The sequence below is a fragment of the Amblyraja radiata genome, chromosome 2 (genome assembly GCF_010909765.2).
Source record: "Amblyraja radiata isolate CabotCenter1 chromosome 2, sAmbRad1.1.pri, whole genome shotgun sequence".
Taxonomy (NCBI): Eukaryota; Metazoa; Chordata; class Chondrichthyes; order Rajiformes; family Rajidae; genus Amblyraja; species Amblyraja radiata.
The window spans coordinates 45,355,431-45,379,089 of NC_045957.1; the positions used below are offsets into that span (position 1 = coordinate 45,355,431).

Consider the following 23,659-nt stretch of genomic DNA (forward strand, 5'->3'; position numbering starts at 1 on the left):
GTCCCTGGTCAGTCACGTAAGCAAACCTCTTTAATCAGATGAACTACAATGCACTTCCAATCCAACGTCCATGTTAGCGCTAACTAGAAAAGCAAGAGCATGCCACAGGATGTTTCTGCTCTTGATCACCTTGCACCGTACGCGACACGGTCCAAGGCTGGGGCTCTCTCTTCTAAATGGTGCCCGACACCATCCTTTATGGCATTTCTTATCAGAGCAGACTGTGCCACTGCACTTTCCTGAGCCAATCATAAGTCCCACTTGTCTGCAACGTTTCTGCACTACTAGCGGCAGGGGGCGCTGTTGTGCTTTCTTCACCAATGCTACACTTTCCCATAGAATGATCTGAGAAAAGCTACGATCCCAGGCGTTGTAAGTTCCCAGATGAACAGGTGCAGAAAACATCTCTCATTAGTCTGGGAAACAGTGTGTTTGAATCTTTTTTTTAAAGGGCATGCAATACTGTGCTGCTAATTTAGTTGATAACTCCATTTTACATTTTATCTGAAATAGTCTGTTTTACCCTTACAGTACAAAAGCTACCAGAAATGAGAATCCTAGTTGGAATGATAGGCTAGAAGAACTGGAATTGTTTTCCCTAGGGCAAAAAAAAAAGACTGGCATTTATGTGGTGCCTCTCACAACATAAGGATGCACTAAAGCACGTCCCAACTAATGAAGCCAGCAATGGAATGTGGCTTGTAATAATGCAAAGCAAGGTTTCTCAAGTCACAATATGATAATTACTAGATATTGATTGATAAATAATGGCAAAATCAAATCTAAGATACCCACTCCCTACCAGCGCCACCATCCACACTCCTCTCTGTGCTGGTGCCTGGGGTATTTTGGTTCCATTTCAGAGAGCAGTCAGGGTTCAGTTTAAGATCTGTTTTGAAAGGAAATATCTCTGACAATGCAGCCACGGCTCAATATTTGTGCACGTGAACAGCAACTACATTTCTCCATCAAACCATTTTGACGTAAGCAAGTTTGAAATTGACTAATTGAATGGAAAAAATTGAAACCAGGATCACAGTAAGAAAAACTTCTGAAAAATAATTTTGGTTTTGTCGAGGCAAATTTTCTCCCTCAGAAGATTGTGGGACACTGTCCCACACTACCATGATCCAGGCCAACACTTCACTTCAGTGAAATAGAAAGTGAGACCTCTGTTTGTCAAACAATGTCATTCCTGCTGTGAGATTTTAAATAGTAACACATTTTTCACACAGGGGGTGGTAGGTATATGAAACACACTGCCATATAAGGTAGTTGAGGCAGATGCTATAACATCATTTAAATGACATTTGGACAGGTCATGGATAGGAAAGGTTTAAAGGGATATGGGCCAAATGCAGGCGTGGAACTAGTGTAGATGGGGTATTTTGGTCGATATGGTCAAGCTACGCCAAAGGGCCTATTTCCATAATATATGGCTCCATAATTCTATCTGTTCAATGGTAGCCTTCTTTATTTCATGATGTAAAATTGGTGCCATCTTCTGAAAAAGCTACCATTGACTATCTATTCTGAATTTGACAGAGCCAAATAAATTTAATAAAATAATTTATGCAATCTTAATATGTGAGTGAATTCAACACAAATGTATTGAAGATAGGCACAACAAGCTGGAGTAACTCAGTGGGTCAGGCAGCATCACTGGAGAAAAGGAATAGGTGACTTTTCAGCTCGAGACCCTTCTTCAGACTCAACACTCCTGTGTTCCCAACAAAGACACAGGAAAAGAGGGATTGTAGGTGGAAGAATGATAACACTAATGTAATTTCTCCAGCAAGTGTTTCATTTCAGTGACTACTTTCTCAGAATACTGCTAATCTATTTATCTGTCTTTTGTTTTGGGGGCTTGAGTTTGAGCCAGTCCTGGGTTTATGAAATTGAAATCTATACTAACCATAGCTGTGAGAATGCTACATAAAATCAATCAGAGAATTTGGAAGGAAGTTCTACGTGGGTATGAGCCCCAAGAGTGAACGTAATGATGATCAGCAGCTGGACAAAATTGTGCAATGGTGATACAGTGGTGAATGCTTTGTTCCTTAGCTGTAATATGTGAAATGTTGAGAGTGAAAAGTGCATTTTTCCTCAATTTACCTTCCGCAGTTAACCTTGTAGCACCTCAAGCTGACACGGTGTACAAAGTGGGAGCACTAACATTCCTCACATGGAGGAACACAAATTATCAGATCATTATTTGGAAGTAATGAACATTTTCTGCTAGTAACACAAATCTATTTCTCATGAGAATTCAAGGACATTCACTAAATTAGAATTTAACTCATTGACGCATCTCCGCTCTTAGTTTCAGACATGCCTCTGTATCAATATTACGATATCTCCCTTGTTTAAGTGGGTGTAGGTTATTTTGTGCATTATAAATCAGACAGAACAGAATAGTCTATTGCATTACATTACTAGAAAAGTGCAGATATAAAGCGATGTACCAATTGTGTGGAATTGCACACAGCACTTTTTTAAGTTAATGTGTAGAATGTGGACATCACTGGCAAAGCCAGTATTTGCTGCTCAACCTTATTACCCTTGAGGAGGTCAACAAAAACTGTTGCTTTGAACTGCTGCTGCCTTTCTGAAGGTGGAAGAAATCTTGTCAGTTGGAGAAGATAGACACAAAAAGTTGGAGTAACTCAGCGGGTCAGGCAGCATCTCTGGAAATAAGAAATAGGTGAAGTTTCATGTCGAGACCATTCTTCAGATGGAGAGTTAGTTAGAGAGTTTGCAGCTAGTGACAATTAAGAGACCGACATGTTTCTAAGTCACACTAGTATTCGGTAATAAAGAAAGCAAATTCAATGCTAGCATTTACAGTATTTCAAGAAGGTTGTATATAAAACAGTTGAGGCTATATAAGGCACTGCTAAGGCTGCTTTTGGAATATTGTGAACAATTTTGGGCACCATATCTGAGGAGAGATGTGCTGGCTCTGGAGAGGTTCCAGAGGACGTTTACAAGAATGATTCCAGGAATGAGTAGGTTAACCTATGATGCGCATTTTTTGGCACTAGACTTGTACTCGCTGGAGTTTGGAAGAATGAGGGGGGATCTCATTGAAACATACAGAATAGTGAAAGGCTTGGATAGAGTGGAGGTGGAGGTGGATGTTTCCATTGGTGGGAGAGATTAGAACTAGAGGTCATAGCCTCAAAATTTTATTTTAGGAAGGAGATGAGGAGAAATGTATTTAGGGTGGTGAATTTGTGGAATCCCTTGCCACAGAAGGCTGTAGAGGCCAAGTCAATATTTTTAAGGCAGAGATAGATAGATTCTTGATTGTGGGGAGACGGCAGGAGAATGGGGATAAGAGTGAGAGATAGTTCAGCCATGATTAAATGGCAGAGTAAACTTGTTGGGCCGAAAGGCCTAATTCTACTCCTATTCATTATGGCTTTATGACTTGAAGGAGAATCTAAAAGTGTTAGGCTCTGTCCATGTTTTCCTTGTCCTTCAGGTGGTAAAGGTCACAGATTTGGGAAGTGCGGGCGGAAGTACGCTGGGTGTGTGATTGCATTGTTTTTGTGGATGCGAGGTACTATTGCCATCACTTTGATAATGATTGAGGGCGGTTAGATTTAATAGTAAATAGTTGGATTTGCTTTGCTTTTTCTGGACAATTTTCTGCCTTGTCAGGTAGTTGCCAGTGTTGTAACTGTATTGAACTGTATTGCCCAGAGGCTGAGTTAGTCCTTGTGTACAGGTCTTCAGTACCAATGTTAGGTTGTTGTCTGATCCCATAGCTGCTGCTATATCCAGTGCTCTTGGCCATTTCCTTGTGTCACAGGGTGTGAATCAGATTGGCTGCAGATTGGTTCCTATGGTGTTAAGAAAAGGCCAAGATGGATCATTCACTCAGCACTTGCGGCTGAACATGTTTCCAAATGCTCCAGCCTTGCCTTTGGCATTCTCATCCTGGGCCCTGCCACCAATAGTGATTTAATACCATTCATAACTGGATGTGGCAGGACTGTAGAACCTTCTGTTTCATTAGTTGTGACATTCGGCTTTGAGTATTGCAAACTGCTTTTACTGCTTAGCACACGCAGTGTTGTGCTGCAGCTTTCCTGGTTTGTTAACTTGTTTTTGGAGGCAATTTGTGCACCAACATACCATTTTGCATTGCTCAGTGAGCCAGGTTGCTCTCCTGGGTAGACTAGTGCCAGGCAGTGGAATTACACATCGCAGAGGTCTACGACTCTGCTGCTGCAACAGGGTCTTAAGGATTCCAAGATCGGAACTCTTGCATCGGTTCCAAATCTATCCTATTTAGCTCAATGATGGTACCACTGGAGCTTGCACTTGGAGCTTGCACTTGGCATGAAAATAGGATTTGTTTGATTTACTTTAGTTTAAAGATATAGCACGGAAACTATATGTCATGTTGTCACTTGCGGGCGGAGCACCAACGCAAATTCCTTGAATGCGAATACTTGGCCAATAAATGTATTCATTTTCATTCAATTATACCAAAGTAATTATTTACTAACCTGTACGTTTGTGTAATGTGGGAGGAAACCGGAACACCCAGAGAAAAGCCATGGAGGTCACCGGCTGAGTGATTGCATTGCCTGGCGCTGTAAGGCAGCAACACTACTGCTGCAACACCATACCACGCCCTGATTTGTCATCAGTATGACTATGCAGTTGTCATTCCAATCAGTAATAGCATAGACAGATATGTCTACAAAGATTGACTGGTTATGAGAAGGTCAAGTAAATATATATGCCCCTTGCTAGTTCACTCATAACCTGCCACAGATCCAGCCCTCTGGTGCCACTGACATATACCTGCGGATGGGCATTGACATTTCTGCTATCTCCTCCCCCCTATTACACAGCCACATTATACACTATCCCCTTGCTGCTTTGCTGCTATCGGTGAGGCTCAAAATGTTGTACGATGTGTAAGAACAATGTTTCATCAGCCGAGGTAGAATGGCAGGTGGTAGCCAAGAAGAACTCTCTTTGTCCATGCTAAGCCCTGAGTTGTGAAGCTTCATGGGGTTGATGTTGAGGATTCCCAGCTACGCTCCTTTCCCCTAATATGCTGCTGTGCTACAATTTCTGGCAGTTTGTCTCACTGGAAAACTAACCAGGGCAGGACCTACACAGTGAATGACATGGCTCTGGGTAGTGTTGTGGAGAAGAGGGATCCTGGAGTGCAGGTACATAGTTCCTTGAGAGTGGTGTCACATGTAGAAAGTGTGGTCAAAAAGGCTATTGGCACATTGGCCTTCATTGGTCAGAGTATTGTATAGAAGTTGGGAGATCATGTGACAGTTGTACAAGACATTGTACATTTCATTGTGTTCAGTTTAGGTCACCCTGTTATAGGAAAGATGTTGCTGAGCTGGAAAGGGTACAGAGAAGATTTATGAGAATAGTGCCAGGACTCGAGTGCCTGAGCTTTAGGGAGAGGTTGAGCAGAGTAGGACTTTATACCTTGGAAAGCAAAAGAATGAGGGATGAACATATAGAGGTGTATAAGATCATGAGTGGAATAGATAGGGTAAATGCAGTCTTTTATCCAACGTAAGGGAATCAACAACCAGAGGACAGAGGTTAAGGTGAGGGGGAAAAGATTTAATAGGAACGAGTGGGAAACATTTTACATAGAGGGTGGTAGGTAAGTGGAATGAGCTGCCAGAAGAGGTAGTTGAGGCAGGTACTATCGCAACATTTAAAAAACATTTGGAGAAGTACATGGATAGGACAGATTTAGAGAAATACTAGACCAAATGCAGACCCGTTGGGTCTGTTCCTCCAATGTGTGGTTGCAGGGGAGGGGGGGGGGGGGCTGAGGAAGGCGGCATGTGGCGTCACACTCACTAACTACCCCCCTGCACACACGCTAACAACCCCCCTTGATATATTAATATTATTAATTTGCTCCTTTTACCCCATAACCGCCCTATCCACTGACGCATAGCCCCCAACTTACAGGCGTGTCTAGAGTGGGAGGGGGGTGGGTAGAGAGCGAGGACAGAGAGAGAATGGGGAGAGACAGAGAGAAAGGGGCAGAGACAGAAGGGCTAGAGACAGAGGGAGAGGGGGTGGAGGGAAGGAGGAGAGGGGGGTGGGTGGGTGAGGGGGAGGGTGTGGGAGGAGGGGTGAGAGAGAGGGGAGGAGAGAGAGAGGGGAGGAGAGAGAGGGAGAGAGGGGGGGAAGGGAAGGGGGAGAGGGGGGGAGAGGGGGGAAGGGGGGGAAGGGGGGGAAGGGAGGGGGTAATGTGGGGGGAAGGGAGGGGGGAAGGGAGGGGGGAAGGGAGGGGGAGGGAGGGAGGCGATGGGGTGGAGGGAAGGGGGTAGGGGAGGGGGGAAGGGGGTTTAGGGGAGGGAGAGTGGGGGAAGGCAGGGGGTTGGGGAAGAGGAAGGGAGGAGAGAGAGAGAGAGGGGGAGAGAGAGGGGGGGAGAGAGAGAGAGAGGGGGAGAGACAGAGGGGGGAGATAGAGAGATGGGAAGAGAGAGAGAGGGAGCGGGGAGAGAGAGAGAGAGAGAGGGGGAGAGACAGAGAGAGCGAAATGCAACTGTGCGCCACGCGTTCAGAATGTTCTGGAAATGAAGCTCCCGCGTCTCATGCACGAAAGCTGTCGGCAACTCTATGGAATTCAGGGGAATGCGGGACAAGGAAGCAGTTGGGTCAGGTGCAAAAGCATTGTGAGGTCAGCGAGCGGGGCCGGGCCGGGCCACCAGGCAGGCTGGGGGGGCAGGGCTGAGCGGGGCCATGAGGCAGTTGGGCCAGGTGCAAAGGCATTGTGAGGTCAGTGGGCGGGGCCGGGCATGGCCACCAGGTAGGCCTGGGGGGGCAGGGCTGAGCGGGGCCATGAGGCAGTTGGGCCAGGTGCAAAGGCATTGTGAGGTCAGCAGCTGGGCAACCTTAATATTTTTTCAAAATGTCCGTTTAGTAAATATCTCGGGAAATAGTCGACCAAATATATAGAGGATTGAATTTTTGAAAGCATAAGGAAATTTTCACCAGAAGATATAAAAATGTCTCTGTTATTGTAACGTCAGCAGCTGGGTAGCGGTGGCGTGAGATGGCACTGTGACTCGTGCAGCAGTTTGATTATAGTGGGACCATGTGAAGGTTCCAATCTCCCACCCCTCTCCCATTGTGATGCCATATATGTAAATGAGATCCATTGTGATTGGACATGTGAGGTGACACTGTGACACTGTTTCATTTTTTTAAATGTTGATGTTTTGTGAACAATTTTATTCAAAATCTGGGGAAATAATCGACTGAATTTAGAGAGTGGATTTATAAAATCATAAGTTAAATCCCAACCGAAATTGTAAAAATCTCCACGTTTTTGCGTCTGGTTTTCGAGGAGATACGTTTCAAACGCAAAATGACATACACCCACACACACACAGAGTTTCAAAAGTATACTAGACCAAGTGCAGACCCGTTGGGTCTGTTTCCCCAACGGCGTTTGCGGGGGGGGGGGGTGAGAAGAGGGGAGGGAGGGGAGAGGGGGAGGAGGAAACAGGATAGATTTGGGAGGGAAAGGAGAGCGGGGTAGAGGGTGAGAGATGGGGAGAGAGATGTGGGGGAGGGGGGATGGGGAAGATTGGGAGGAGGGAGGGAGGGGCAGAGGGGTGGGGGAGAGAGGGGAAAGAGTGGGGAGGGAGAGTGGAGGGGAAGGGGGAGAGAAGTGGAAGAGTGGGGAGGGAGGAGGAGAGGGGTAGGGGGAGTGATGGAAGAGGGACAGAGGGATAGGGGGAAGGGGGTGGGGGGAGAGGGAAGGGGGTGGGGTAGAGAGGGAAGGGGGGTGGGGGAGAGAGGGATTGGAGAGGGAGAGGGGTGAGGAGAGGGAGAGGGGATGGAGAGAAGGGGGAGAGAAGTGGAAGAGTGGGGAGGGAGGGAGAGGTAGAGGGGTAGCGGGAGTGGAGGAAGAGAGACGGGGGAGTGGTGGAAGAGGGACAGAGGGGTAGGGGAAGGGGTGGGGGAGAGAGAGGAAGGGAGGGGAAGAGAGAGGGGTGGGGGTGGGAGAGGCGTGGGGTAAGGGGATAGAAGTGGAAGAGTGGGGAGGGAGGGGTAGGGGGAGTGGTGAAAGAGGGACAGAGGGGTAGGGGGAAGGTGGTGGTGGTAGAGAGGGAAGGGGGGTGGGGGAGAGAGGGATGGGTGGGAGAGGGAGAGGGATGAGGAGAGGGAAACATAGAAGCATAGAAATTAAGTGCAGGAGTAGGCCATTCGGCCCTTCGAGCCTGCACCACCATTCAATATGATCATGGCTGATCATTCAACTCAGTATCCTGTACCTGCCTTCTCTCCATACCCTCTGATCCCTTTAGTCTCAAGGGCCACATCTAACTCCCTCTTAAATATAAACAATGAACTGGCCTCAACTACCTTCTGCGGCAGAGAGTTCCAGAGACTCACCACTATCTGTGTGAAAAATGTTTTCCTCATCTCAGTACTAAAGGATTTTCCCTTTATCCTTAAACTGTGACCCGCTTGTCCTGGACTTCCCCAACATCGGGAACAATCTTCCTGCATCAGACAAATGAAATTCAGGACTTTTCTCTTCACAAGCAAAGTCAGAATGACGGTTAGTGAAGAATTCGAACAATTGCAGAGCGTTCAGATGCTGAGCGCGACTCCTGCACCAAAGGGGGGGGGGGGGGGAGCGTGTGTCGTCACACACAAAGATCTTGTTGCGGAGAGCTCCGCTATAAGATCTTTGGTCACACACTATGCACGCGCCTCCACAAACAGATGAGCGTATTCTTGAATGGAGAGCGCGTGGCTGCCTCCACAAACAGTCACACACACTGTGGACCTGCCCCCACAAAAATATTTTGTGTGGAAGGGGAGGAGGAGGGTGGAGAGGGAGGGGGGGGGGAGGAGAGGGCGGGGGAGAGAGGTGAAGGGGGGGGGTGGAGGGGTTGGAGCGGGCGTGCATGAGTCGAGAGAAGAGAGAAGGGCAGAGAGAGAGAGAGAGGCTGGTACAACAACAAAAAACCTGGATAAACTCAGCGGGTGCAGCAGCATCTATGGACCGAAGGAAAAGGGCAACGTTTTTGGCCGAAACCCCTGCTTCCGGGTTTCGCTCCATAGATGCTGCCGCACCTGCTGAGTTTATCCAGGTTTTTTTATGTCTACCTTCGATTTTCCAGCATCTGTAGTTCCTTCTTAAAGACAGAGACTGTGCACGGTAAGGGAATGAGGAGGGAGAGGGCGAAGAGTGTGGAGGGAGGGGGAGAGTGGGATGGGAGGGGAGAGGGGTGGGGGGGGGAGAGGGGAAAGAGTGTGGGGGGGAGGGGGGGTCTAAGCTATAACAGTAAATTAAACATTGTCACTAATGCCAGCGTGTTGTAGAGTAATCCCTGCTGATGTGCTGGAACACAAAGAAGGACCCCATGAATCAACTAACTCACTTCAGCAGGGACTTTGCTTTCTTGCACTTTAATCGACCTCGCAGCACTTTCTTCAGCTTTTTTTATGCTTTTCCCACTAAATACAATGAACCTGCTGCAAGTTTCCACGACATTTATTCCACAGATCAGCACATCGGAATCTCCAGTAAAACAGGCATCTGTGAAGCTCCCTCAGCCATTTTGTGTGCTAGTCTGAAACAAAGCGCGTGATTGGCCAATGGCAGACAACTCAATGTTAAACGTGCTTTGATTGGACTAAAAAATTCCTGACATTTTTCCAGTTTTTCTGAGTTTCAGTGGTGATTTTTATAAATATTTTTACACAATATGTGAAAATCTCATGTAGTTTGGTGACTTGGGTCACGAAACTGCAGAATAAAGCTCCTCGGCCCACAGCCTATTCTCTGTACTCCCTCTATGTCAACAATGTCTTTGAGCATTGGGCATTGTGACATCACACGATGGAACGTTCACCATTGGCTGGGGCTCCTGCAAAGGCATATGTAAATAGATCAATTCCGATTGGACATCTGTGAGCATTGGGCATTGTGACATCACATGATGGAACGTTCACCAGGGGCTGGGGCTGTTGCTGCTTCTATGGGTGAGAGGCCAGTTTATTTTTGAAATATTGGGGGGGGGGGGGGGGGGGGGGGAGGATTTGATTAAAAACGTGTACTTAAACACGACGAAATGTAATTAGGAGCGGATACTTAGAAAGAAAAGTGAAATCTCTACCGAAATGGAAAATATGTCGGCGATTCTGCGTCTGGTTTTGGAGTTGCAGGGAATCAAAGGAAGAAAGGCAGTCGACAGCCGTCCATGTAAATGGATCCATTCCGATTGGACATCTGCGAGCATTGGGCATTGTGACATCACACGATGGGAACAAATCAAAAGGCAGAAAGGCAGCCGGACGGCAGCCGGACGGATGGGACGAGAGTTTTATATATTAAATAGATAGATGGATAGATATGATGGGCTAAACGCAGGCCGGCCGAAAGGACTCTATGACTCTATAACTGTAGTGTGAAGGGTCGTACCAAGAAATTATGGGCAGCACAGTAGCACAGCTAGTAGAAGTGCTGCCTCACAGCACCAGTGACCAGAGTACAATCTAGACCTCGGGTGCTGGAGATTGCACGCACTCTTTGTGACTGCATAAGTTTCTCCCAGCTGCTCCGGTTTCCGTCCCCATCCCAAAAACGAGTGGGTTGGGAGACGAACTGTCCACTGGAAATTTTCCCAAGTGTGTACGTGAGTAATAGAATATGAGGGTCGATGAGAATATGTGAGGCCATTTAAAAAAATAGGATTAATATATCGGTGCAAATGGGTGATTGATTGTCAGTGTGAACTCAATGAGCCACAGGAGGTGTTTCTGTGCTGTATCTACATTATAAATTGCGATATAGGAATCTGGCACAATGTGAGAATTAGTGTAAGACTAGAACAAAGTACATTGTGCTAGAGGAACTCCATTGGTCAGGCAGCATCTGTGGAGTCAATAGATGGATGCCCTTTTGATGTGGGACTGAAGTGTTATCACTGTATTCAGACGTATGAGCCTTATTTGACTAGCAAGTGGGATAGCTCTCTTAATTCAAATATGAATCCTCAGAAATTTGTGAGAAGGACTTTGCAAAGTCAATAGGACAGCAACAATTTTACTGTGCCCAAATCTGGTGTGTGGGTCTGGGATTTTATTCTTCCTGCATCATAACCTGGTGGTTTTTACAAAGTTGAGTCTTACTTGATCTACCAGTAAAAAAGTTAAAAGTTAACCAGATTGATATGGATTTCTAGCCTAAACAAGAAGAAGGAAGGACACAATGCTCTGGAGTAACTCAGCAGGTCAGGCAGTACCTCTAGAGAACATGGATTGGTGATGTTTCGGGTCGAGACCCTTCTTCTGCCTGATTGTAGGGTGGAAAGGCAGCTTATAGGTGAGGGGGGATCTCACATCTCCTACTAACTTTACCTTTCTGACTGGAGAGCTTTGCCCTCTATTTTTTGACTTTTCCATCCTGGGATAAAGGTTTTGAATCTCTATCTTATCAATGCACGTGATCCATGTCTCTCCATTCCCTGCATATCCATGTGCCTGCCGAAAAGTTTCATAAATGCCACTATTGTATTTACCTCTACTACCACTCCTGGCAACACGTTCCAGGTACCCACCACTCTCTGTGTAAAAAAAGCCCCGCACATCGTCTTTATACTTTGCCCCTCTCACCTTAAAACTATGCCCTCTTTAACATTTCCACCCTGAGAAAAAGGTCCTGACGGTCTACCTTGTCTAACACATCTCGTAATTTTACATTTTACATTTTCAACATGAGCGCCCTGGAGAGAAAAAGACTATAAAAAGTAGTAAACACTGCCCAGTCCATCATCGGCTCTGACCTTCCTTCCATCGAGGGGATTTATCGCAGTCGCTGCCTCAAAAAGGCTGGCAGTATCATCAAAGACCCACACCATCCTGGCCACACACTCATCTCCCTGCTACCTTCAGGTAGAAGGTACAGGAGCCTGAAGACTGCAACGACCAGGTTCAGGAATAGCTACTTCCCCACAGCCATCAGGCTATTAAATCTGGCTCGGACAAAACTCTGAACATTAATAACCCATTATCTGTTAATTGCACTTTATCAGTTTATTTATTCATGTGTGTATATATTTATATAATTGTATATGGACACACTGATCTGTTTTGTAGTCAATGCCTACTATGTTCTGTTCATTATCCTATCAGGGACACATGACAATAAACTCACTTGAACTTGAATGTGATCTGCCATTTGTCTGCCCATATCTGGAACTGATCTAAATCCAACTGTGTTTATTCACAGCCTTTCTCATCCTTTTTACTAACCTATTATTTCAAAATAAACTTAGCACATCAGAGCCAAGGGGGCAATTAATGAAACGTGGATTTATATGAAGAAAACTTTTCTAACAGTAAGAATAATAAAGAGTTGAAATCCTCAGCAACATAACAAAACTAATTCCAAATATAAGTAAATGCCATGATGGCAAAAAAGTTAATATACAAGAAAGATGAGCTTCATTAGACTAACCTGTTTTTCTTCATCCATGATTTTGTTCTTCTGGCATCAATTGTTCTGGGAATATGTCTGAGCTATCAACTACAATTTCCTTTTCGTTACTATGACAGAGCCTCTGCAATCCTACAATTACAAATGCCAAGATCGTTGTCAGTAACACATAATGCTTTATGTGGCTTTAGACCTATTTATTTTCAGGTCTGTTTTTGCATTTAAGCATTAATATAGCAAGTTAAAGCATATATATGTTTTAATCGTTATTTATTGGAGAGTTGTCAGAAGGCAGATATGGAATTCAGTGACATGGGCAAATACTGAACTGTGTAGTAAAAGGCACCACGGATGTTAGGAGAATAAACAAGAAGATTAAGCAAACCGGAAATAAATATCATCCATTGCCACAATGACATTTTCAAGATTGTAATGGTAAAGTCTCTAGGTGGAAAGCAATACCATGCTCGTTATCTCTTAGAAATTTATTTTGATTGGTTTATAAAAAGACTGTTAACCTGTACATTAATGGCTCAGTATTGATACAAATACATTGATAGATGCTCCTGAACACATCATCAGTGATGTAACCTGGGATCATTGGGTGTTTCGGGTTTTTCAACATCAGACACCCTCACCCAGGTGACCCAGCCGTGGTTGATCAGACCACGACTTGTGTTCAGGTGGCATTCGCTCCTCCCCATGGATCTCCTCTCCTGATCCAGAGCCATCTCGAGGCCTTCTCCGCTACCTCGGTGGTGTTCTTGATGGCCTTTCTCCTCGCCACTCCGTTTATGCCCAGTGCACTCAAGGCTTTGTAGAGCGATTGCATACTTTAGTCTGATTTGTTTTTGAAAAACATATGTAACAGGTTATAATTGTGTAAACTTTTGGCTTCTCTCATTGCCTCTTGATGTTGTCTCATGATCTGCACAACCTTTTCAACAGACTGGAAAGTTTGCTTGTATCACTTTGATCTGACTGATATGCATTGACAATGCAGATATCGTCATTCAAGAAGGATTGCAGGGATAAACAATTGTTTGGAAATTTTGAGGGTCAAAACTATTCTACACTTAGCAAGCTAGGGATTAAACAAAGATAGTGAACTTGCATTTTTAGGGGGAGAATCAATTAGATTAATTTTTCAGGGGAGAATCAATTAGATTTTTTTTTTGAAATGTTAACAAAATGCATTGATTAAAACAATAAATGCAAGACATCCTGTGATGCCCATTACTGAAAAAATGATTTTAATAGACATATGACTAATTAGTGCTTACTTGCTCAAATTGGTATCTCACTTTGGTATCTCAGTCACTGCAGACGCTGGAAATTTGAACCAAAAGCAGAAAATGCTGGCAATACACAGCAGGTCAGACAGTATTTGTGGAAACAGAAACAGAAGCAACATTTCAGATCAATTATTTGAAAAGTCTGGAAAACAAAGAAAACCAAGCATGTTTTTTATCTGTAGAGTTCTTCTTCTTGCGTTTGAGGCAGCAGAAGTTATGTAACGCCCTCCAGGTGCTGTAGCCAGTTCAATGTGCTGTTGTTGAGGGCCGTGAGATCTACCCCACCACCAGGGGGGCGGAGGACAGCGCAGTGAAAATGACGTGCTGCGCTGTTTGCTGGTCTGCTCCACACACGCAGGCTGCTGATGGAAGCAGCTCCCAGCGATGCATGTTGGCGTTGAACCGGCCGACCTCTGTACGGAGCCGGTTCAGGGCGACCCACTCTTTGCGGGTCAGGTCTGAGCCGGGTGGGGCTGTGGTGTTCCGTGCAACAGTGAATTGCGGAGGTCGCAAAGTCTGTTCCCAGCTGGTTCTCCAAGCTCATAGTGTGTTGAAACCGGAGCCTTAGAGGGTCGCTGCGTGATGGGAGAAGGGCCGACGAGATGACAGGCGTTGAGGTCCCAGTTGCTGTGAGTCCTGGGCGAGGTGGTGCAGAGGATGTTTGGCATCCGATGGGACCTTGCACACCAGCCTAAGGCTCATATTGTCGACCTCCCCTTGGTGAGCCCTGTCAACTGACCTCAGTCAGGCGAACACCAACAAACAGAGACAGCAGCAGAAATAACTGTAGAGTTGAGGAGGATGGAGGGAACAGTGCGAATGGTTGGAGACTAAGGTTGTCCAGGTGACACAACTAGCTGCCCCAAAATCAATTGTGTAACCTGTATAACCTTAAGTCTCCAGCCATCTTCGAGAAGACATTTCCTTTGTTCTCTCCATGTCCCCCACTCCCCCTCCGAGGCTTAAAACATGCTTGCTTTCCTCTCTTTTCCAGTTCTAATGAAGGGTTTTAAAACCTGAAATGTTAGTTCTGTTTCATTCTCTCAACATCGGTGTGTGGCCACAGTTTGCTAGTCTGTCAGAGCCCTCCCTGCCCAGTAATGTAAAGACTTCATTGTGGCGCTGTCCACTTTGCCAGCTCCTATTTCTTAAGCATCCTGCAGCTCAACACCCAGTATCAGTCAGCAATCCTGATGCCTTCATTCCCTGCCAGCTGCATCTGAGCCACCACAACACAGCAAAGAGTGGCGGCTGGTCACACAGCGCCACTCTCTATTGGCAAGGCTGATTGCAAGGATAACCTGCCAGGTTGCTATATAAAATGCTGCACTCCATATACCTCTGGCACAGTGGAAGAGTCACTTCGCTGCTTAGACCTCTCTGGGTGAGCCCTGCAGCATTCGCCAGAAGGGATTTCAAAATAATGGTGAGCTTCTATGTGCGCTAAAATGTGTGTTTAGTCCTCACCAACAGCCACACTAGACAGCTGAAAGAGCAGATTGGAACGAGGAAGGGTGCAGGAAACAAACACAGCTTGTTTCTGTCCAAACCTTCTGTGAACACCTTCAGCCAACTGCAATTGCAGTAGTTGCAACCCCAGTTCCCCTTTCATTCGTGTTCCACACCTTCCCTTCATACCGTCCAGCTCAGCTTCCACAGGAACACAATGTCAAAAAGCCCTATATCCACATTTTATACCCAATTTATTGATAACCCCCTGCCTAATGGACACAAATTAACATTGTACATTTACAAAGTACTGGCTTTCTATACGCTTTTGCCTGGCTTGGTGTTCCTTCACAGTGCTCTCCTTGAAATGCACGGGACCCAACACTAAAGAATGAATGGCAGAAGTCAATGGACTTTCAGTGTAGTCGATAGGTGGGCTCAGAAGCTAAACTCGAGCAGCTGTTGGACGAGGCAATACTGCCCTGGACCCATACTATGCAGCTGTGGGAATATACTATACAGCTGTGGGAATAGACTATACAGATGTGGGAATAGACTATACAGCTGTGGGAACAGACTATACAACTGTGGGGACATACTATACAGCTGTGGGAACAGACTATACAGCTGTGACAGCACCATCCTGGAAAGAGTTTTGCGCAACAATTAGAGCTGGCTAGCTATCAGTAACATTGAGGCATGTAAGAAAGAACTGCAGATGCTGCTTTAAACTAAAGATAGACACAACATGCTGGATTAACTCAGCAGGACAGGCAGCATCTCTGGAGAGAAGGAATGGGTGACGTTTCAGGTCGAGACCCTTCTTTAAAATCACAGGAAAGGGAAATGAGACAGAGATGTAGAGATATATAGAACAAATGAATGAAAGATATTTCCAAAAATTAATTATGATAAAGGAAACAGGCCATTGTTAGCTACTTGCTCGGTGAGAACGAGAAGCTGGTGCGACTTGGGGGGGGGGGGGAGGGGATGGAGGGAGAGGAAATGCAGGGGTTACCTGAAGTTAGAGAAATCAATGTTGATAGTTAAGGTGGGAGGTGCTAGTTAGGATGGATTTGTTCCTTTGGTCCGAATAAGCATTAAAATTAATGATAATTAATATCCAATGTACTTTATTTTATAGTGAACGTTGTTTAAACCAGATCCCAATTTTCTTTTAAAATTAAATGGAAATTAGTAAATTACAATGTGAGCATCCACCTGCTGATATAAGCATTTATTCAGTCATAGAGCTATACAGCATGGATCCTTTAGCCCATTGCGCATGCTTCTAAGTTGGCATACTGGGCTGGTCTAATTTGCCTCCATATAGCCCATAGATCTCTATACCCTGTCCAGAGGTCTTTAAAAGTCGTAATTGTATCTGTTTCAACAGCTTCCTCTGACAGCTCGTTCCAGATGCGATCTATACTCCAGATGAAAAATTGCCCCCAATTCCCTCTTAAATCCCTCCCCTCTCATCTTAAACCTATACCCTCTAGTTTTATAATCCTTCACCATGAGAAATAGACAATGAGCATTCACTTTATCCATCCCTTCCTGGTCTTTTACACTTCAATAAGGTGATCACTTAATCACCTTTGCTTCAAGGAAAAAATTGCCAGTCTATCCAACCAACTGTATATCATCCAGGTAACATCCTCGTGAATCTCTTCTGCACCTTTTCCAACTTCATGACATCCTTCCCATAGCTGGGTGACCAGAACTGCATACAGTACTCCAAGTGATCCCAGGGTGGCACAGAGGGGCACCGGCAGAGTTACTGCCTTACAGCGCCAGAGACCCGGATACGATCCAGCCTATAGGTACTGTCTGTACGGGTTTGCAAATTCTCCCTGTGACCGAGTGGGTTTTCTCCAGGTGCTCCAGTTTCCTCCCACATTCCAAAGATGTACAAGGTTGTAGGTTAATTGACTTGTGTAAATTGTCCCTGGTGTATCGGAAAGAACTAGTGTATGTGCGATTGTTAGTCGGCGCAGACTCGGTGGGCTAAAGGGCCTGTTTCCACTGTATCTCTAAACACAACGGAACTAAATTAAAGACGTACAACTGCATCATTGTGTGCCGACCGTTGTACTCGATGCCCTTCCCAATAAAGACAATTATGCTAAAGGCTTTCATCACCAAGCTGTCAACCTGGCACCACTTCCAAGGAACCAGGCATCTGTAGCAGATCTCTCTATTCTGCAACATTCTCCAGGGTTCTACTATTTACTGCGTACGTCCTTTTCTGGTTTAATATACAACATTGCAACACCTCATTTTTTGTTAGTTAAATCCCATTTGCCATTTCTTGGAACCACTTTCCTAATTGATCTAAATCCCATTGTAAACTTAGATATCCTTCCTCTCCTGTCCACTACATCGCCAATTTTGGTGTCATCTGCAAATTTCTTAATAACATTAACTACATTGTCATTCAAATCATTAATGTACATAATAAACAAAAATGGACCAAGTACTGACCCCTGCGGCACACCACTGGTCACAGGCCTCCAATTAGAAAAATAACCCTCCAGCACCACCCTTTGACTCCTTCATGGCTAACGTTCTATGAATTCCATGCAGTCTAATCTTCTAGACTAACCTACCATGCAGAGCATTGTCAAAGAGCTTGCTCTCGAAGAACTAGTTATGTCCCCCCTGATCAAAAAGGCAAATCTCCTTCCTCTGTTACCTGAATCTCTATCACACCGGTAGCATCTCTACTTGCAACATTGAGCTGCCAGTCCTGCACTTATCTCAGCCATGTATCTCGAATGGCTATAATATCCCAGTCCCCCAAGCCAATCCACTCCCTGACATCGTCCTTTTTGCCTGTTAACTCTCTAGCATTGAAACAAGATTTAAACCTGTTATTTCCCCTCTCTCTGCCAAGCTCCTGTCTGTCCTGTCAGTTAATGGTGTTCTCTTCGACTTTAATATTTGCCCTCATCTTTTCATTTGCTTCCTTCCTGCTCTGGGTCTTTTACCCCGTCATTTTAAATATATGTAGATTAAACGGGACATGATTTGATCTGAACCACAATAAGCATAAATCTCTGGAAGACAATTTGCATATGGTTGTCAAGGAAATTGTGAAAGCTCAGCCTTTGATAAGAAAAGGCCTTTGATGCACTGAACTTCATGTGTCAGGGGGACCTGGCTTCTTACTCGAGAACTGCATGCAGGTACGTGGTCTCCTGAAGAGGTACTTTCATGGGCACATGACAGATTAGTAGGTTTGCCATGCAGGTTTGGCATCTAATTTACACTGTTTGCCGTTGGTAGAGAATTGTTTCTAATAGTGTTACTGCAATTTTAATGTGGCTATTAAATTTGGATCTAATGGTGACAAAGTTTTCATACGATGCAGTTGTAATCTGAACAATCATGAGCACAAAATATGTCACGACTCCTTCTGAAAATCCACTGTACTAATTATTTAAATTTCTTTTTGTTTTCCTTTGTGTTTTATTTTCTTTTTTTATTGCTTACAAGTTTATTTGTGTTTGTATTTTTTTAACATGTTCAATAAATTAAAAAAATAAAATAAATAAAAAAATAAATAAAAATTCTGATAAAACACATCAAGAGTTTGATTTTTCTATATAAAAAGAGGTATTTGAGCAACCAAATGTTTTGTTATTTCAATCTGATATTGATCGACAAGTACAGATAAATGAATGCTATGAATAAAGGATTATCTATATACACACACATTTTTAACAAGTTATGGAGGTATTTATTAACAGGTTTACAGACAAAGAATTAACGGACAAATTAACAGTTGGTGATAATTGCAATGAAGTACAAAGATGACAAATGCCTTTCTAATAGTTGATCCAAAGTTGAGGCATTTAACTTTTTTATTTTTTCTACATTTAATTCATTCGGTCCTCATTCATTCACTGGGGTGAAATCATTTTCATCATCACCTTCTTCATCATCATCCTCGAGCTCCTCTTCGTCTTCCTGTGAAACAGAAATTAACTTTTTTAGATTTTAGACTTGAGAGATGCAGTGTGGAAATGGGTTCTTTGACCTACCGAGTCCATGCCCACCAGCGATCACCCTGTACAATAACACTCTCCTACACACTAGGAACAATTTACAATTTTACTAAAGCCAATTAACCTACAAACTTGAACAACTTTGGAGTGCGGGAGGAAACTGGAGCACCCGGAGAAAACCCATGCGGTCACAGGGAGAACGTACAAACTCTGTAAGGACAGCATCCATATTCAGAATCAAACCCGGGTTTCTGGCGTTGTAAGGAGGCAGCTCTTCCGCTACGCCACCGTGCCGCCCACTTTTGAGATGAATTATTCTTCAGCACTAATCGTAGACAATGGTAACAATGCTATTTAATGTTCCGATACATTTCAATTTAAAAACACTCTCTATTTAATCCATTTTCATTATGTTAATGCTATAATGCTTAAATAGTTGTCGTTCATATTTTTAAATACATTATTCTTGCATCATGAGGAACCTTCGCAATTGACATTTCAACTTCTCCCTTACTATTTGTGTCACAATAAAACATTCAAAAGATCATTTCTGTGCTGCAAAGCTTCACTGACATTTACTCAGAGCTAATTTAAATTTAATGCATTGATAGTAAAGTTTACAAAAGTCTCAACTACCATCAAATTAATAGCACCAAGTTGTTGCAGTGACAGAAAATGTTCTTCTATTTTGTAGTCAGTTACTTCATTTAGCTGAAGTGACCATAAATCTTATTTCACAGAACATTTTTATTCCTCAGTGCTGTATTTTATGCACTCTCCCCCAAACATTTGTGACAAGTCTGCCAATTTTCCAATTACCAGTAGCATCATAAGTTATCTGAAATTCGGTCAAGTCTAAAAAGGGAAAATAAAATTATGTCAGACAGCAGCATGCTGGCAATCTTCCATAACCCTAACTTAAGGAGATCTGCCTGCCAGTCTATGCACAACTACAGCGAGCTAGTGGTTTAAACAAATTAGTGTCAGTGCGTTTTTTAGCAATGATTTGTACCCTGTGCCCAAAGTTCAATAGGCAGTACTACATTCACTTTTAAGAAGATAACTATAAATGTGATTTAAGCCAATCAATTTTCAACAGATTTCAAAATGCTTTTGCTAACAACTTTTCCTTTTAAGGATTCAATAATTTACTGTTTGGGATATTAGGAACCATACGTAGTCAAGACAGGTATAGATCTAAAATTTGGGGAACAAGTTCAAAATGTACAATTTTACTTCGGAGTCACGTGAGTGACTACGTGAAGAACCCCGCCAGGACGCATGCGTGTCATATATCGCTACACGCATTGCAACGAGTCACAGCAGGGGGAACGACGTTCCCCTTAGCGGCAGAATTTGAAAGCCGGGAACAGCAGGTAAGGAGACTCTGCGTTCCTTCCACTTACCTTACAGGTGGAGGCATGGACCAGATCCACGAAGGCTGCGAAAAAGCTGGTGGGGGAGAACCGCGGAGTTGCGGGCAGCCAGCAGCAGTAGCCAACGGCACGCCAATCTCCTGTAGTGGGAACAGCTGTGCCCGACTTCGCTCCCACACCGGCCACGGCCGGGCGGTAGAGCGAAGCAAAAAACTAACAGAGTCGTTGACTCCGATGAGTCCGACTCTGAATAGCCGCGAGCGGCCAGTGCCCGTGAGCATTGGGGCCGGTTGGAGCGGCTTCAGGAGCAGCCGCGAGCAGCCAGTGCCCGTGAGCATTGGAGCCGGTTGGAGCGGCTGGGAGGGGGGGAACAAGAGCAGCCGCGAGCGGCCAGTGCCCGTGAGCATTGGAGCCGGTTGGAGCGGCTGCAGGAACTGGAGCAGCCGCGAGCGGCCAGTGCCCGTGAGCATTGGGGCCGGTTGGAGCGGCTTCAGGAGCAGCCGCGAGCGGCCAGTGCCCGAGAGCATTGGAGCCGGTTGGAGCGGCTTGAGGACAGGAGCAGCCGCGAGTGGCCAGCGCCCGAGAGCATTGGAGCCAGTTGGAGCGGCTGTTGGAGCAAATACTCCAAAGTGACAGGCTCTGGGAGATGGAGACTAGTCACAGTGGGCAGCTAGTAAGTCCTACAGCAGTACCTCTTGTAGGGCTGCACAGTGTTTCTCCCTCATCAGAGGGGAGTACAGGGGGTCAATTCTGGGCTGACCCTGAAGAGGGGTGTGCAGAACAGACCCCTAGTGCGCATGGGGTGCAAGAAAACCTATTGGATATGGTGTCCCAGTTTATTCAACCCGACCAAACTGGCCAAAACCTGGAACCTAAAATAGCTGCAAGTATCGACTACTTGTCATTCAACCAGCTATAAGGAAAGGCATTATTGGACACCACAGCAAGACACTTACCACCAGGGAACTGCAAATCACTGAATGTTCCCAGTGTCAACCAGTGTATTTGAAAACATGTCGGAGCCTCAATCAGAGCCAGGGACTTGAAACTACAGAAAGTTCTGAAAGTCTTAACAGCAGGAATTACGGTTTTCGCCCGCACAATAAACGGAAAAGACATGACACAAGATCACCAGGATGCACTGGCTTTATTTTTCAACTACCTATACGAGTAAACAGCATTAGGAAGAGTGCCATCCAAACGGCTTTAGATTAAATTCAATTCAATTCAATAATTTGCAGGCCTATGCAAACCTGGAACCTCCGAACTACCAATATTACTATTTGGAGGCAACTTATCAAAACAGGTAAAAGAACTTGACGAAGAGGGTAAAACCCTGGGGCTCATTAAAGCAACGTCTAAAAACTACTTCGGCCAGAAACAGCACCCCTACGCACCACCAGTCGGCTAAGACAAACTGGTGAAAGCTCGAAGGCCAGGAACACTCAACATCGGTCTTTTTTAGGCCATGGCCCAGACCGGCCTTCCTGGAAAATGCACTAACCCTCAACACCGACCCAACTACAGATCCAGACACCGGCGCCTCAACGTCCACGGAGGATGCCGAAAAAGTAACAAACCTACCAATAGTAACCATGGAGGTAGGTGGGTCTGGTTCCTTACGAGGTTGGTGGGAGATTACAATTCTATCTGGATGCATGGAATAAATTAACTACCGACACTTATATTTTCAGAAGTATAGGGTTATACCATAGAATTTATACAAAAACATAACCCTCCAGTTCAGCATGTACCGAACCGAATGTTCGTGCTTACAGGCAAAGAAAAATCAAAAGTGCATGCTGAACTACAGTGGCCTTATAAAAAAGGAGTAATGGGGGAAACCCAACACGAATCACAGGAATTCATGTCCAAAATCTTTATCATAAACAAGATGGTGGTTGCCGCATCATCATAGATTTGACTAATTTGAATACTTTTGTACTATATATTCATTACTAGATGGAAACCTTTGTTACTGCTATGCAATTGATTTCCTAAGGTTACTACATGGCAAGCATCGATTTAAAAGATGCTTACTATACAGTACCCATTAGAGGTGACCACAGATGTTATTTAACACAATGGATCATCTGGGGTTCACCCTTAACTCAGTTCACATGTCAGTGACTTTGCCGAAAGAAAAGGTTACAGCCTTAATGGAGGCTTGCAGCAAAATCATTGACATCACAAAACCATCCATCAGACTGGTAGCAAGAATAATTGGCATAATAGTGGCTGCGTTTCCAGCCACACAAATCGGACCTTTACATTATCTAAAATTACAGAGGACTAAAATACGAGCACTCAAAAATTATGGTGGTCATTTTGACAGACCAATGAAGCTACCAACAGAGGCCATAATGGAACTAAAATGGTGGAAAGATAACATTAGGCATTGTTCCAATCCAAACATTATCAGCAACCCGTCTATGGTACTACAAACTGATGCCAGTGCACTTGGTTGGGGTGCTACCAATTCCATCTCCAGCTGTGGGGGAGATGGAATGCACAGGAGGCACCATTATTACAAACACTGGGCATAAACTACCTGGGAATGTTAAGTGCATTCCATGGCCTTAAATCATATTGTTCTGGGTTATATCACCAGCATGTTAGACTACAAATTGACAACACCACCGTGGTAGCATATATCAACCATATGGGTGGAAACAAATCAACATCATGTGACAATCTGACCAACACAATTTGGCAATAGTGTATCCAGAGAGATATTTGGATATCAGCTACCTACTTACCAGGTAAACTAAATTTAGTGGCAGACACCAGGTCACGCAAATTCAATGAAAACACTGAATGGATGTTGGATAAAAATTCATTTGCTGAAATTACAGCACGGTATGGAACACCAGATATCGACCTATTCGCATCCAGGCTCACACCAGTTATCGAATTATGTTCATGGGAACCAGAACCTGGGGCAGCGCCAACAGATGCATTTTCGCTGCATTGGGGGATATTGTTTATTTATGCATTCCCTCCTTTCTGCCTCATCAGTCGGGTATTAAGGAAAATACAGCAAGACTCCGC

General features: G+C 44.7%; 1 protein-coding gene across 3 annotated transcripts in view; it reads right to left on the reverse strand.

Moving 5' to 3' along the window:
- Nucleotides 1-18,941: 18,941 nt before the first annotated feature.
- Nucleotides 18,942-23,659, reverse strand: part of phf14 (PHD finger protein 14) — a 241,562-nt gene continuing 236,844 nt past the window's right edge. For all 3 annotated transcript variants that reach the window (XM_033045737.1, XM_033045746.1, XM_033045727.1), the window contains one exon: nt 18,942-19,194. In XM_033045737.1, coding sequence (XP_032901628.1) covers nt 19,120-19,194 — 75 coding nt within the window. In that variant the 3' untranslated portion in view covers nt 18,942-19,119. The remainder of the gene's footprint in view (nt 19,195-23,659) is intronic.